The 16683-nt window shown below is 40.6% G+C and overlaps 1 protein-coding gene across 2 annotated transcripts in view; it reads right to left on the bottom strand.

Moving 5' to 3' along the window:
• INO80 (INO80 complex ATPase subunit) overlaps positions 1-16683 on the bottom strand; it is a 112125-nt gene that overhangs the window by 36948 nt on the left and 58494 nt on the right. For both annotated transcript variants that reach the window (XM_030921731.1, XM_030921732.1), the window contains exons 16-24: positions 16060-16202; positions 14050-14134; positions 12654-12771; positions 11364-11449; positions 7711-7878; positions 7060-7193; positions 5650-5714; positions 4851-4944; positions 1991-2162 (exon numbers count right to left, since the gene is read on the bottom strand). In XM_030921731.1, the coding sequence (XP_030777591.1) occupies positions 1991-2162; positions 4851-4944; positions 5650-5714; positions 7060-7193; positions 7711-7878; positions 11364-11449; positions 12654-12771; positions 14050-14134; positions 16060-16202 (1065 nt within the window). The remainder of the gene's footprint in view (positions 1-1990; positions 2163-4850; positions 4945-5649; positions 5715-7059; positions 7194-7710; positions 7879-11363; positions 11450-12653; positions 12772-14049; positions 14135-16059; positions 16203-16683) is intronic.

A 16683-nucleotide genomic window follows, 5' to 3' on the forward strand; every position in this document is an offset into this window, starting at 1 on the left:
CTATCCACAACATGGGATAAAATTAAAATAAGTAATATAAGTGAATCTTTCAACTGGGTAAACATATTTTATGACCAGTTTCCCATAAAGCATACTACCCACATCTGCCTTTCTCAGGCAATTCTAACTGATATAAGGACCTCACTAAGCAGACGCTCTGGAATATACTATAGTATTTTCAGAAAACAAGGAATACAAATGAATGATGCATATCTCTAGTGTTAAGAAAAATGCAGGTGTCTACAAAATAGGGAACAACAATCTCTTGGAAGAATGGTGCTTTCTGTATAAAAAGCAGAATTGATACAAACGTATTACAGTAGTAACATATATTACCAAATTTAGGGGTTGAGAGAAGGAATTAATCTTTTACAGAAGGTTAAGCAACTCCTCAGACATACCAGTGTTCCCAGTAGACGTACTAGGAATATTTCACCAGCAGGAAATCACCCTGCCACCACTGACTGCATTATTCCAAACAGGCTGGAATCCAGTTACATTAATTTGCATTACTGACTCCCTCTCCAAAGTCCAAAAATTACATGGAGCAATGCTTAAGAAAACAACTGGGAAAATAGAAGAGAAGGAAATCATGTGAGCTTTTCAGTGTACAGGGCACAAATACTGGACGACCTCGCCAAAGAATGTCCTTCATTCCACAACAGTAACTGTGAAACTACCCCATAACATTTTCTATAGAATACAAAGAAAATGACCTAGTTTCTAAACTTCAATCTAGCTGAAGGACTTTAACAAAAGAACTGTCACTCCTCTTCTCAAAACTCTTTAGTATTACTCATTTCACTCAGAATAAATTCCAAACCCTCGGCAATTCTTACGAGGTTGCATATGATCTGGACCTACATCTATAACTTCAGTTCCTGTCACCTTATTTCACCTTCTTTGTCACCTACTATTCTGTAAGGGCCAAGAATTGTATGAAACTGTACACATCATCATTACTTTTCATGGAAATACAATTTAAGATTACAATGAGATGCCACTACATAATTAATATTTAAATATAATACTCAAAATAATTAAATACTTAAAATAATTATAACTGTAAGGAATGATTATTCATAAGGAGTCACACAACACAACACAACACAACAAAACAAAACAAAACAAAACAGATTGCCATTCCCAGGTGTAGTGGAATGCTGAATAACATACCGTAGGTGCAAATGTAAATTTATAAAACCATTTTGGAAAAACGTTTGGCAAAAGCTACTAAACCTAAACAGAGTTATACTTGACAGTATAGCAATTCCATTCCTGGATGTAAACACCAAAGAAAGTAATGTTTGCATTCATCAAATAACATGTACACAAATGTGCATAAGGGTTTCATTCGTAATAGCCTAGAACTGGAAACAACCAAAATATCTACCACAGTAGAACAGACTAATAAACTGTGGTCCATTCAGACAATGTAATACTTCATAGCCATAAAAAAATTATGCTATACACGACATGGACAAAACTCATAAATAATACTGAGTGAAAAATCCCAGTTACAAAAATGTACATACAAATAATTCCATTTATATAAAGTTCCAAAACAGGCAAAAATAATCTATGGCGACAGAAGTAGAATGGCAATTACCTTTAATTGTTGGTTTGTCTTTTCTAAACTAGAGGTGTTAAATGGAAAGGAGCATGAGGGAGTTGGAAGTGTTCTATATACTGACCTAGGTGGTTATTACACAAGAGTACGTATACACATACATAAATTCACAGAGCTGTACACTTAAGATCTGTGTACTCCACAGTAATGTAAAAAATAAACATTTTGAAAATATAAATACACTCAAAAATATATATACAAAGTGTAAATTAAGTTAGAACTCAATACGCTGCACCACCCACTCCTCTGGGAACTTTTTGGTTCTGTCAGGCCTTCATTTACTTTATTATTATTTTTACTGATTCAAGGAAAAGGAAAGAAGATACTAAGGAGGTAATTTATGCTCAAATAATTGCTTACCTTTAACAAAGGGCAGCTGCAAAGGTTTGGAAAGGAGAGTGGAAAATTAACCCCAAGAAGGAAATCCTTGTTTCTCAGGTATCTCTGGTGGCTCTCCCCTTCTGGCTCTCCCCAGGAGCGTAGCTGATAGAGCCTGTAGGAGGCTTTCAGAGACAGGAAAAGAGCTAACCATCTGAAACAAACCACAGCAGACATGCTTATTCAGTGCTCCATGGAGGTTTGAGGGTCATTCATAGCAGCAAGGAATGATCCAAGGATTCTCTCTCATTAACATAACCCTTTTGTAAATCTTTATCATTTTAGAAACAGTTCTTTCCTACTTTCCTACTTTCAGATAAATTCTTTCACATTACATGGTTTGCTACCATGAAAACTAAAATCCTCCGCAAAGCTCCTATCAATAGTTTAAAAAATTTGCCAGGTGCAGTGGCTCATGCCTGTAATTCAAACACTTTGGGAGGCCACAGCAGGTGGATTATCTCAGGTCAGGAGTTTGAGACCAGGCTGACCAACATGGCAAAACCCGGTCTCTACTAAAAATACAAAAAAAAAAAAAAAAAAAAAAAATTAGCTGGGCGTGGTGGTGCGTGCCTGTAATCCCAGCTACTTGGGAGGCTGAGGCATGAGAATCACTTGAACCCGGGAGGTGGAGATTGCAGTGAGCTGAGATCACCCCATTGCACTCCAGCCTGGGCAACAGAGCGAGACTCTGTCTCAAACAAACAAACAAACAAACAAAAATTCACCTTGGTTGAGTGTGGTGGCTCACGCCTTTAATCCCAGCATTTTGGGAGAATGAGACAGGCAGATCAGTTGAGGCCAGGAATTTGGGAACAGCCTGGCCAACATGGTAAAACCTCACCTCTACAAAAAAAAAAAAAAAATTAGCCGGGCGTGGTGGTGCATGCCTGTAATCCCAGCTACTTGGGAGACTGAAGCAGGAGAATCGCTTGAACCTCAGAGGTAAAAGTTTCGGTGAGCCGAAATCGCGCCACTGCACTCCAGCCTGGGTAACAGAGTGAGACCCCGTCTTCAAAATGAAAGAAAAGAAAAAGAAAAAAGAAACATTCACTTCTAGCACAAAAAGTCGTATCATAAAAATGTCTTCAGCCAGGCACAGTGGCTCAGGTCTGTAATCCCAGCACTTTGGTGGGCCAAGGTAGGTGGATCAACTGAGGTCAGGAGTTCGAGACTGGCCTGGCCAACATGGCAAAACACCATCTCTACTAAAAATACAAAAATTAGCCAGGCATGGTTGTGCACACCTATAATCCCAGCTACTTGGGAGGCTGAGGCAGGAGAGTAACTTGAACCCAGGAAGTGGAGGTTGCAGTGAGCCAAAATTGAGTCACTGCACTCCAGCCTAGGCGACCGAGCGAGACTTCGTCTCCAAAAAAGAAAAAAAAAACAAAACAACCTTCATATTAAGGAGATAACCATTTCTAATTACATAAATCAAAAGTAATAAAATCAGTAAGAACCATTATACCAAAGAACAGAGAATTAAATTTCCCATAACACTTGAGGCAGGCTATGCTGCAATCACCACTAACTAAATGAATCACCAGCTTCCATTCGCTCTGTAGAAACAAGTAAAACAAGACTTACTAGAAATTACAGGAGAAAAGCCTAAACAGTTTATATTTAAGGTGTGTGTGTGTGTGTATACATATGTGTGTGTATGTGTGTGTGTGGTGTGTGCGTGTGCGTGTGTGTGTATTCTCATTCTGTTGCCTGGGCTGGGGTACAGTGGCATGATCTAGGCTCACTGCAACCACCGCTTCCTGGGTTCAAGCGATTCTCCCCACTCAGCCTCCTGAGTAGCTAGAACAGGCCAATGGCACCATCACCGGCTAATTTTTGTATTTTTATTACAGACAGGGTTTCATCATGTTGGCCAGGCTGCTATCAAACTCCTGACCTCAGGTGATTCACCTCCCTCAGCCTCCCAAAGTGCTGGATTACAGGCATGACCACCATGCCTGGCCTATTTAAGGTATATTATGAAGTATCATACAATTATTAAATGAGCAAAAGAAAGGTACAATTCACTTACGAATAACAAATTAGTCTGTTTGTTTGTTTTGCTTTGTTCTGAGATGGAGTCTCGCTCTGTTGTCCAGGCTGGAGTGCAGTGGAGCGATCTTGACTCACTGCAACCTTCGCCTCCTGGGTTCAAGCAATTCTCTTGCCTCGGCCTCCCGAGTAGCTGGGACTACAAGGGTGTACCACCACACCCAGCTAATTTTTGTATTTTTGGTAGAGATGGGGTTTCACCATGTTAGCCAGGCTGGTCTTGAACTCCTGACCTTAAGAGATCCACCCGCCTTGGCCTCCCAAAGTGCTGGGATTACAAGTGTGAGCCACTGTACCTGGGCCTGGCGAACAAACTTTATTCTTTTTTTTTAATATGGAATTTTGCTCTTGTTGCCTCAACTGATCCTGGCTGGCCTCAACTGATCCAGGCTGGAGTGCAACGGTGCAATCTCAGCTCACGGCAACCTCCACCTTCCAGGTTCAAGCAATTCTCCTGCTTCAGCCTCCTGAGTAGCTGGGATTACAGGTATGCACCACCATGTCCAGCTAATTTTGTATTTTTTAGAGATGGGGTTTCTCCATGTTGGTCAGGCTGGTCTCGAACTGCCAACCTCAGGTGATCCAACCACCTTGGCCTCCCAAAGTGCTGGGATTACAGGCATAAGCCACCGTGCCTGGCCTACAAACTTTATTCTTAACAAAAGAAAATTAACGACAAGTTCCCTAAGATGATTTAATATTAAATATTTAATTCCACAGTATTCAATATCTATCCCATTTATTCCTAACTGCCCTCTTATCAAACAATAAGCAAACCTCTCACCTGGCCAAAAGTCCCTGAAGCATAAGGTTTGCCATTTCTGCCGGAGATATATCAATAAAGCGAAGGAAAGAGAAACAGCTTTCTTCATTAATACCTGAAATAGAAAAGACAATTTGAAACCCAACAGCAAACCAAGAGACGATGCTCAGTTAAAGCCTACTCAACTGCTGAGTTCTGACTTAAGAACAAAACACTATTCTAAAGGTTCTGATCTAGCCACTTTGGTGGAAGTTAGGGTGCCACACCTTTATACTACAATTACAGATAAGAGAGGCAGGCCTATGAGATATGGCATATATGGACCAGACAAGAGACGGCTCCTATGTTACCTCTGGGATTTTTGGATGCTTGCCTAAATGGCTTCTCTTTGTCCAATGCCAGGAAAAAGATAAGGACAGGACAGAGGTGAAAGGTTCTGAACCTTGGCCTTAATATTTTGGACAATGCGCAAAGTTGAGTAGCTTCTTTTCCTTAGGCTAAGACGGATGGAAGTCTCATTAATGAGAGACTCCAGCACTGAGTTTGTCAAGTTTCAAGGGCAAGAAATTCTTGAAAGGCAGGTATAAAATAAAGACGGAAAGTCAATAATACTATTTTCTACTTCTTCCTCTCATAGCTACAAATCACAGAGCCTATAAAGATAACTAATTTCCTTAATTAAATCTTACCAAGATTTTATAAATAAAGGCCTACCATATAGACAAAACTAATACTCGTTCTAAATCAGTCTCTCAGCAAAACAAAGAGCATCCTGGTAAGACTCTGACAAACCTCCTTTCCCAAAGATCAAAACACCTACCTTTTCTATGAAAGAGAGACTGTTGGATATAGTCTGGTGCAAATGGAGAAAGAACCCTTAACCACCTGCAAAGTAAGTAAATAAAATAAAGCCAAACCCAAATATAAATAATAGGAAGTTAACTAGACTAGAGGCTCCATACCAAGTAAAACCTTTTAGTTTTGGAACTGTTTTCACTTTTAAGAAGTTTCTTGTCATATTACCAAGCAAAAATCATAGCATACATGTCAAAAAATACGAAGTAGGCCGGGCGCGGTGGCTCAAGCCTGTAATCCCAGCACTTTGGGAGGCCGAGACGGGGGGATCACGAGGTCAGGAGATCGAGACCATCCTGGCTAATATGGTGAAACCCCGTCTCTACTAAAAAATACAAAAAACTAGCCGGGCGAGGTGGCGGGTGCCTGTAGTCCCAGCTACTCGGGAGGCTGAGGCAGGAGAATGGCTTGAATCCGGGAGGCGGAGCTTGCAGTGAGCTGAGATCCGGCCACTGCACTCCAGCCCGGGCGACAGAGCGAGACTCCGTCTCAAAAAAAAAAAAAAAAAAAAAAAAAAAAAAAAAAAAAAAATACGAAGTATTTAATGACAGTGTAAGAAGATAATACAAGTTAAAAGTAGTCTCAATTTATTTCAGAGAATCACAATTCTAGTGCCCTAAGGCATCATATACTATATTAAACAAAAAAGCAATATAGCTCTGGCCTGTTTCCCCCCGCTCAAGTTAAATATTAACCTGGAGCTACAAATAACTCATAAAGTAAAATCCAAGAAATGTGTTTCAATTTCAGTTTCATTAAACTAAATATTGGTGATGAGTTTCTCTATAAAAGAGCTTTCTAAATCCATGGTTCTCAAATGTTGATAGGCAGAAAAAACCGCTGGGAACTTGTTTAAAAATTCAGAAGCTGGGGCCATACTAACTCACAGGTGTGGAATGGACCACACATCTATTTTCCAAATGGAACTCGTCTCTAGTGTATCACCTTAACAAACACTTTAAACTTTATTAAATTTATCATTGCTGACTCTGAGAAAAAGGTAAATATGATTAACTTACAATACAATCAGTTCACCCACAAGTGCAATTCCAAATGTAAATTAAGCCATCACAAACCAGTTTCAGCAATGGGGCATAGATATGCATGCTGGCTGCAAGTACATTATTTATAAATCCATGCACATTCCTGATTCAAAGAAGAACTAGAAGTGACTAGTGCCTTTAAGGCTACCTAGTTGAAGATTTAACAGTGCTCAAATTCCTTCCATAAGATCCCTCAACAAATAGTTGTCCACCCGTTACTTAAATGCCTCATTGTTGGAGAACTCATATACTCTCCATTATATTTTTCTCCTAAGCAATAAAACTGCAAATTATAAAACGCTAATAGTGAACAGATAGTAATACTTCCCTACCTGTCTCGTGAATGATTGAAGACCCTGATCTGTCCATGACGGTAGATAAACTTTGAAATGTGGTATGGCTTTAGGGAAATATGAAATGGAGACCAAGTTTCTTGTCGTTCAAATAACTCTGGGTGATTACACACCTAAAAGGAAGGGAAATGGTAAGACAATATTACCACATACAGACATCTTTATACGTAATGATAAGGGATCCCAAATCCCAAATGTTTACCTTTGGGAATGGATACTTTCCCATTTTCATCTCATTAACAGCCTTTATTTATCTGACATCAAGGATAGACTGTTTTTCTTGAAATGGGTTATAAAGACAACTTCAAGGCCAGGCGCAGTGGCTCACCCACCACTTCGAGAGGCCGAGGTGGGTGGATCACTTGAGGCCAAGAGTTTGAGACCAACATGGGGAAGCCTCATCTCTACTAAAAATACAAAAATTAGCCAGGCATGGTGGCAGGCTCCTATAGTTTCAGCAACTTGGGAGGCTGAGGCAGGAGAATCACCTGAACCTGGGAGCCAGAAGTTGCAGTGAGCCGAGATTGCACCATTGCACTCCAGCCTGGGCGACAGAGCTAGATGACTCTATCTCAAAAAACCCCAAAAAACAAAAAACAAAACTTCAAGGCAACTGACCTAAGCTCTTACCTTCCTAAACTGCATGACCAGATTCATGAGGCTGCTGGTGGTGTTCTGTGCTTGTTGGGTAGAGCCCATAGAAGACTGCAATAAATCCTCAATGGAAATTTTGTTCTTTAATGCCTGATATAACAGTTTCTGACGGCTGGTCAGCTGGCAATACATTAGAATCTCAATCTAAAAATCAATAAGAACATTTATATTTGGAAAAGTAGTTTCTAAGAAAATTCAGCATCTGCTTAAAGCTGAAAACACACACAAACTATTATTACAATTGAGAATAAACATGTGAACTCAGTATCTCTATAAACCTGTGAATGTGGACAATCATTCAGAAAACATGTATATTCCTCAGCCCTCTTCTCTTCATCACTCATTCCATTGGCTTTCCCTGGGCAATTTCTTCCACTTCTAACAGTGCCAACTAACAGTCATGACAGTAACACACAAAAATATATTCCCAAACACACCCAGGCCAGTACCTGCAACTACTAACTCTTTTAGTTTCTAACTAGAAAAACAGTTCTCTTTTCCACAATTTACTAAATTGGTTAATAGCATTACCATTCCATCAGTTGGGAAAGACAAACTTAATTCACTTCTGAACGCTCTCTGACACCCCGTGTTCTAGTATTTCCTAAATCCTTCAATTCAGCTTGGAAATCTACCACCCTTTCTAATCACACCCATTGCCTGCTGCTGACCCTCATCTGATATAGTATAGCCTGATAATATTTTGCGGTCTTCCTGCCTCCAGTTTCTTCTGGTTGTGATATACATTCCACATATAGCTTATAAAGGAATTCAACTGCTAAAAAATCTTCAATGTGCATTTCTGCCTATAGTCAAATGTTGACACTTCTCATCTCGGCAACAAAAGCCGCCAATAATCAGGCCGGGTGCAGTGGCTCACGCCTGTAATCCCAGCACTTTGGGAGGCTGAGGTGGGCAGATCACAGGTTAGGAGTTCAAGACCAGCCTGGCCAACACAGTGAAACCCAATCTCTATTAAATACAAAAATTAGCCGGGTGTGGTAGCACGAGCCTGTAATCCTATCCACCCAGGAGGCTGAGGCAGGAGAATCACTTGAACCCGGGAGGCAGAGGTTGCGGTGAGCCAAGATTGCACCATTGCACTCCAGCCTGGGCAAGAGAGCGAGACTCCATCTCCAAAAAAAAAAAAAAGAAGTTCTCCCATAATCTAACCTACCTTACTGTCTGAGTTTCTCGTCATCATAACCTGCTCACATAGCACTTAGTCACTTAACCACAAGTATCTGAAAGTTAGCCAAAACAGGCTGCATATTTGAATGTTACTCTAGCTTTGCTCATGCTGCCCTCCATATTTTCCTAGTAAATGCCAACTCATCATTTGAAACCTGGCTCACATGTCATCTTTGCTTTAATGCCTTCTCTAAGTTTCCCTAACAAAACTATAATAAGATAGAAAACACTAAATGATGTTGAAGAAACACATACTATACACAGTGGTTAAGCACCATACTAGATCTTCAGATCACCTCCCTATGTAGCACTAAACAATAATTATGAACTAGCTGGGTGCAGTGACTCACACCTGTAATCCCAGCACTTTGGGAGGCCAAGGCAGCAGAATCACTTGAGCCAAGGAGTTCTGAGACCAACCTGGGCAACACAGTGGAGACCCTGACTCTACAAAAATTAAAAAATAAAAAATCAGGGCCGGATGTGGTGGCTCATGCCTGTAATCCCAGCACTTCGGGAGGCCGAGGCGGGTGGATCATGAGGTCAAGAGATCGAGACCATCCTGGCCAACCAACATGGTGAAACACCATCTCTACTAAAAATACAAAAATTAGCTGGGCACAGTGGCGTACACCTGTAGTCCCAGCTACTCGGGAGGCTGAGGCAGGAGAGTTGCTTGAACCAGGCAGACGGAGGTTGCAGTGAGCCGAGATTGCGCCACTGCACTCCAGCCTGGTTGACAGAGCAAGACTCAGTCTCACAAAAATAATAAATAAATAAATAATTAGCCAGGCATGGTGGTGTGTACCTATAGTACCATCTACTAGGGAGGCTGAAAAGGTACAGTTCCACTCCTCTCTTTGAAGCGTATATACATACAATCCCTGATTTTTTAAGTCCAGGACGGTGGCTCATGCTTATAGTCCTAGCACTCTGGGAGGCTGAGGTGGGAGGATTGCTGGAGCCCAGACTAGCCTGGGCAACATAGCAAGATCTTGTCTCTACAAAAAAATGGAAAATTAGCCAGGTGTGGTGGTGTACACCTGTAGCCCCAGCTACTAGGGAGGCTGAGGTGGGAGGATTGCTTGAGCCAAGGAGGTCAAGGCTGAAGTGAGCCATGATTGCACCACTGCAGTCCACCATGGGTGACAGAGCGAGCCCTTGTCTTACAAAAAAAAAATTACAAGGGGGAAAAAAGAAGGGAGGGATTAAAAGATACTAAGAGGTCTGGCACAGTAGCTCACACCTGTAATCCCAGCACTTTCAGAGGCCCAGGCAGGTGAATCCCTTGAACTCAGGAGTTTGAGACCAGCATGGGCAACATGGCAAAACTGATCACTACAAAAAAAAAAAAAAAAAAATACAAAAATTAGCCAGGTGTTGTGGCATACACCTATAGTCCCAGCTACCTGGGAGGCTGACAGGGGAGGATCACTGGAGCCCAGGTGGTCAAGGCAACAGTAAACCAAGATTGTGCCACTGCACTCCAGTGTGGGTGAAGGAGTAAGACCCTGCCTCAAAAGAAACAACAAACCAGATACTGAGAGACAGACTATCCAAATGCTATGTGTGGACCTTGCTTGTATCCTTATTCTGACAAATTCTTTTTTTTTTTTTTTTTTTTTTTGAGATAGAGTCTCGTTCTGTCGCACAGGCTGGAGTGCAGTGGCGTGATTTTGGCTCACTGCAAGCTCCGCCTCCTGGGTTCATGCCATTCTCCCGTCTCAGCCTCCTGAGAAGCTGAGACTACAAGCTCCTGCCGCCACGACGAGCTAATTTTTTTGTATTTTTAGTAGAGACAGGGTTTCACCATGTTAACCAGGATGGTCTCGATTTCCTGACCTCATCATCTGCCCGCCTCGGCCTCCCAAAGTGCTGGGATTACTAGCGTGAGCCACTGCACCTGGCTACAAAATTAATTCTTTGAAGAAGAGAGACAGACACACAAAGACAACTGGAGATATCTGAACACTGACTAGATATGTGATGCTATCAATGGAATTGGTCTTTTGAAATAGGTGTGATAATGGCATGCAGTTAGGCAGTATTTAAAAAAACTGAATCTTTTAGAAATACACATGAAAACACTTTATAAACAAATAATCATTTATAAAATATCCAGGATTTACTTTTGAATAAGAGAGAGGTAGAGTTAATGATTACCGTAATGGAACAATGGGTCAAGGGGATTCATTAGCCTATCTTTCTACTTTTGTAATGTTTCAAATTCTCTAGTAAAAAGCATTAAAAGAAAAAGATAAAAAGATGTTATTTTCCTCAATTATTTGCCTCATTTTAAGTCCTCTTTGATCCATGCAAGTTTAAACCTCTTCCTTCAAGTAAACTTTACAACGAAACATATACCAACAAATTTCTCCCCCTGGAATCTTAAGTTGGTGCCTAATGATGCTTAAACACATGAGGTCTTCTGTACTCACCTTGTCAGATAGTTCATTTTCCACATCTTTCTTGATTCTCCTCAGCATAAATGGCTTCAAAATCATGTGTAAGCGAGAAAGTTGATCTGAAATGCCAGGAAGCCCCCAAATAATACATTATACTGATTTCACAAAAACAACAGAAACAAATACCATATTCATCTCTCACTGAACTCTTCAAAAATCCTTTGGCTCAATGATTCTCTAAAAGTAGACTGAAACTTTTTCCCAAGTAGGAAAGCAAGGAATTTTAACTTTCTGTACCATCTTGCTATAGTCAACAGGGTAAATGTATTAGGCTCTATTTTCATTAGAATTCATTTTTACGTTTTAGGGACATTTTACCAATAATAGGGTTATAAGTATAATAAAAATTACCTGGGACTGTCAGTGTTCCCCAAAAATTACCTTCCAAAAGATGTCAGCAAATTAACAACTTGTAGTGTAAAATCACCTAAGGACTTTTCTAATAGTGAGCAAGCTCATGTCTGTGTAATAAACACTCCAGAATGCTCTTAAAATCAGAGAGATATTATGCAACAAGATCAAAAGTATTGATAAGGCTAAAAATGCTCACAATGGAGACAAATTCTAATACATAGAGAAAAATAACAAAATGACCCTTCTAATATTTGCTGTTTTTATCATAGGAAAAAAGCCTTGACCCATTACACAAACAATTAAATATGAATTTTTCTTTTGAGATGGAGTCTTGCTCTGTCACCCAGGCTGGAGTGCAATGATGTAATCTCGGCTCACTGCAACCTCCACCTCTCCCAGGTTCAAGCGATTCACCTACCTCAGCCTCCCGTGTAGCCAGGATTACAGGCACCTGCCATCATCATGCCTGGCTAATTTTTGCAGAGACAGGGTTTCACCATGTTGGCCAGGCTGGTCTTGAACTCCTGACCTAAGGTGATCTGCCCACCTCAGCCTCCCAAAGTGCTGGGATTACTGGTGTGAGCCACCATGCCTGGCCAATATGAATTTTCCAAGATCTAAATGGGAAACGTGAATTCTGCAAGCTAAAATATAGTACTTTATGAATCAAGCCTGATCTGCCTTGATTAGACAAGACTATAGTAGTAATCATCTAAATTAATTCTTTTTTGACTGTTAAATATGTACAAAAAATGTAAGTATTTTACAAGCAAAATATGTGGTTTTGTTTCCCTGATTTGTCTATGTATACTGAAAGAAAAATTCTTCAAATAAAAGAAAATACGCAATTATGTGGTTGCCTATACTGATAGGTAGACAGAAAGAAAGCCAGTTCATAATAGTACTCACTCTCATCAATAGCGGATTTGTTTTCGGCATGGCTCTCAATGTCCTTGGAAAACCATTCATTAAATTCTTCATGTGAATCAAATAATGTTGGCATAATGAAATGCAGCAGAGCCCAAAGCTGTAAACAAAGACACAAATGAAATAGCTACAGAGCAACAAAATGACAGTGTGTAAGGATGTATTAGGGTAGACAGAGAGAGACAACTGCAGGTGTATTCATGTGTAAGTGCCTAGATCCATGCCTATGTGTGAGTGAAAGACAGAGAATGAATGAATTCAACTACATGCTTGCCTCATCAACCACCCTAATTTTATTAGGTGCTGTAGCAAAGTGTGATTATTTTTCAGTTAATTTCAAACTAAAAGTTTGAAAGTGCAAGTCACGCTCAGATTTTGCAATGGGATAGTTTTAACGATCTTCTTATAAAAATCTATCCCATAATTCAACACAACCTAAGGTATGATAACTTGCTACTAATAATCCTAGATTAGGGGTTAGAAAAACATGGCCTGTTGGGCCAAGTCTGGTCTACCACTATTTTAAACCAAGTTTTATTGAAACATAGCCATGGCCATTCACCTCTATGTATTGTCTATGGCTACTATACTAAACAAGCAAAGTTGAGTAGCTGCAACCATGATTGTATGGCCTGCAAACTCTATAGAATATGTACTATCTGCCAGTTTCTATGAAGTTTTCTTCTTCTTTTTTTTTTTTTTTTTTTTTATTTGAGATGGAGTCTCACTCTGTTGCCCAGGCTGGAGTATGGTGGCATGATCTCGGCTCATTGCAACTTCGACCTGTGGATTCAAGCAATCATCCCAACTCAGCCTCCTAAGTAGCTGGGACTACAGGCATGCACCACTATGCTTGGCCAATTTTTTGATTTTTTTTTTTTGGTAGAGTCGGGGTTTCCCCATGTTGCCCAGGCTGGTCTTGAACTGCTGGGTTCAAGGCATCCTCCCACTTTACCTCCCAAGTTGTTAGGATTACAGACATGAGCCACTGCACTCAGCCTCTATAAAGATTTCTGACCCTTATTCTAGATGATCAATTAACTCCCCCCAAAAATTTTAGCTCCCCTCTGTTAACAAATATTACATTTCAACTCTAGCAAAAACAGTCTCTGCATTAAATGTTTACATTTTCTAATGTGGTCAGTATTCCTTACATAAATGCAAAAGAATACAGTAATTCATTGGCCTTATGCCAGAGAATAAGAAAACAGGAATGATGCCTATGCCTGAAAGATGAGTTGGGGCAAGTCTTTTATGTGGGGACTATAATTTATACAAAGCAGTAGCACTGCAGGGGAATGGGTAAAGAATTCTATGCTCTGCTGGAATCCTTCTGTTTTATGAAGATATAAAACCTGGGACCTGGACTAGTGCCTACCTCTGCCATGGTGTTCTGAATTGGGGTCCCGGTTAGCAAAAGACGATTCCGACACTGGAACTGTAAGAGGATCTTCCAACGAACGCTGTTTAATAAAATAAGTTACAAATTCATGTTAGCAACAAATCATTCTTTAATTATCCTGAGACCCCATATTGACAAAATGCCTTCCAAAAAACTAACATTCAGAATCAAGTACTCCATCATGTATTCAACTGAAAAACATTATTCAACAAAGCTGAAAACAGGAAACTTCCAAGGGAAATGACTCCTCTCTACTGAAAACATGGTATTTGGATTTAGAAAAAATAGCCTCAAATAGGCAGAGTTGGATCATTTCTGGCTTTATAAACTCCTCCATTATCTTTAGTCAGTTTTGCTGATATAAGTCATCTAATTAGAAAATACATATCTGTAGTATAAAGTGTTAAAATTATTAATCTGTACACTTTCAGTATGAGTTTGGAGGGAGCAGTTATGAGGGGTGTTGTGTGAGAAGAAAACGTAAAATGAGTCTTCGTTGCTCCTGGCCAAAGGCATATGCTCCTTCGAACAACTGCAGTATGCCAGGCATGGCGGCTCATATCTGTACTCCCAGCACTTTGGGAGGCTTGGGTCCAGAACTTCAAGACCAACCTGTGCAGCATGGAGAAACCCCGTCTCTACTATAAATACAAAAAATCAGCTCAGCATGGTAGCACACACCTATAGTCCCAGCTCTGAGACTGCGATGAGAGGATCATTTGAGACAGGGAGGTCGAAGCTGCAGTGAGCCCCAACTGCGCCATTGTACCACTCCATCCTGGGCAACAGAGCAAGACCCTGTCTCCTGCCTCAAAAAAAAAAAAAGATTGCTGTAGGAAGTAATACCTTTCTGAGGATAGAAAGTTCCACAGAAGGGCGGGTACAGTGGCTCACGCCTGTAATCCCAGCACTTTGGGAGGCAGAGGCAGGTGGATAACCTGAGGTCAGGAGTTCGAGACCCAAAATGGCAAAACCCCGTCTCTACTAAAAATAACAAAAATTAGCAGAGCATGGTGGCAAGCACTTGTAATCCCAGCTACTCAGGAGGCTGGGGCAGGAGAATTGCTTGAATCTGGGAGGTGGAGGTTGCAGTGAGCCGAGACTGCGCCACTGCATTTCAGCCTGGGCAACAAGAGCGAAACTACCTCTCAAAAAAAAAAAAGAAAGAAAGAAAGAAAAGAAAAGAAAAAAGAAAGTTCTGCAGAAAATATTATACAGCCAGTTAACACAGACCTCTAATAAAGTTCTAAGGACTCACCAAGAGTTAATAAAAAATACATCCAAGCCAAGGTTTAATATCACCAAATAACACTTTTTTTTTACTTTGGGACTTCAAAGATATTGGAATATTTTAAACACATGACTTAAAATAAAAAGATTCTGGGAGATCTGAAAACCATCCAGGGACTCAGATAATCTACATAAAACAAACAGAGCATCCAATCCACATAACCTAACACTTTATTTCCTACTTAGAACTCCTGTCTAAAATAGTATCTTAAAAGCAAGGGCAGAGACTCCCTCCTCTATAGAAATTTTCCCTGAAGAGATGACCTGTAAAAATGTCACCTTCTTGAATAGGGAGATAAAAGTTGAGAAAAGTCTTCGTATTCTTGGCATTAACATTTGTGTTCCATGAAAAAATAAAAAAAAGGGAATTTCTGCCTTCTGATCAGGTACATGACTGATGCAGAGATCATGTCATGTCTGATTTAAAACCTCTCATATATAGGATGGGTGGCTCATCCCTGTAATCCCAATACTTGGGGAGGCCGATGCAAGAGGATCGCTTGAAGCCAGGAGTTCAAGACTAGCCTGGGCAGCAAAGCGAGACCTTGTCTCTACAAAAAAAAAATAAAACTTCTCATATCTTCATTCATATACACAAGTCTACGTGTGTGTGTGTGTGTCTGTGTGTGTCTGTGTCTGTGTGTGTGTGTATACTTAACCCAATGCATTGAGTTTGGTTTCTGCTACTCATGTTACCTGGAACTACTCTTGAGCGCCTGAGCCTCATCCAGTACCATGTATTGCCACTTGACCCGCTGGAAATACTTTACATCCTGCACCACCAGCTGATAGCTGGTAATAACCACATGGAAGGGGGCATCCTGAGTGTAGAGGGTCTTCTGTAAATATAAAAGGGGAAGGGTGAAAAGAGAAACCTAATAATTCATAATAAGGAACTGATGTATGGACTGGTTTTCTAGGGCCGAAATGTTTAAGAGAGCCCTGAAGATGTGCTTCTCCCATATGGTAGGGAGATGTGCAGTGAAGTGAACCATACTGTGGGGTTTTGTTTGTTTTACTGTTGTTGATATAGGGTCTCACTCCATTACCCACATTAGAGTACAGCAGTGTGAACATGGCTCACTGCAAACATAACCTCCTGGGCTCTAGTGATCCTCCTGCCTTAGTCTCCCAAATAGCTGGGACTACAGGCATGCACCACCATGCCTGGCTAATTTTTTTTATTTTATTTTATGTAGAGATGGGGTCTCACTATGTTACCCAGGCTGGTCTCAAACTCCTAGACTCAAGTGATCCTCCTGCCTTGGCCTCCCAAAATACTGGGATTACAAGCAAGAGCCACCATTCCCGGTCACTACT

Source organism: Rhinopithecus roxellana, chromosome 17, assembly GCF_007565055.1.
Source record: "Rhinopithecus roxellana isolate Shanxi Qingling chromosome 17, ASM756505v1, whole genome shotgun sequence".
Taxonomy (NCBI): Eukaryota; Metazoa; Chordata; class Mammalia; order Primates; family Cercopithecidae; genus Rhinopithecus; species Rhinopithecus roxellana.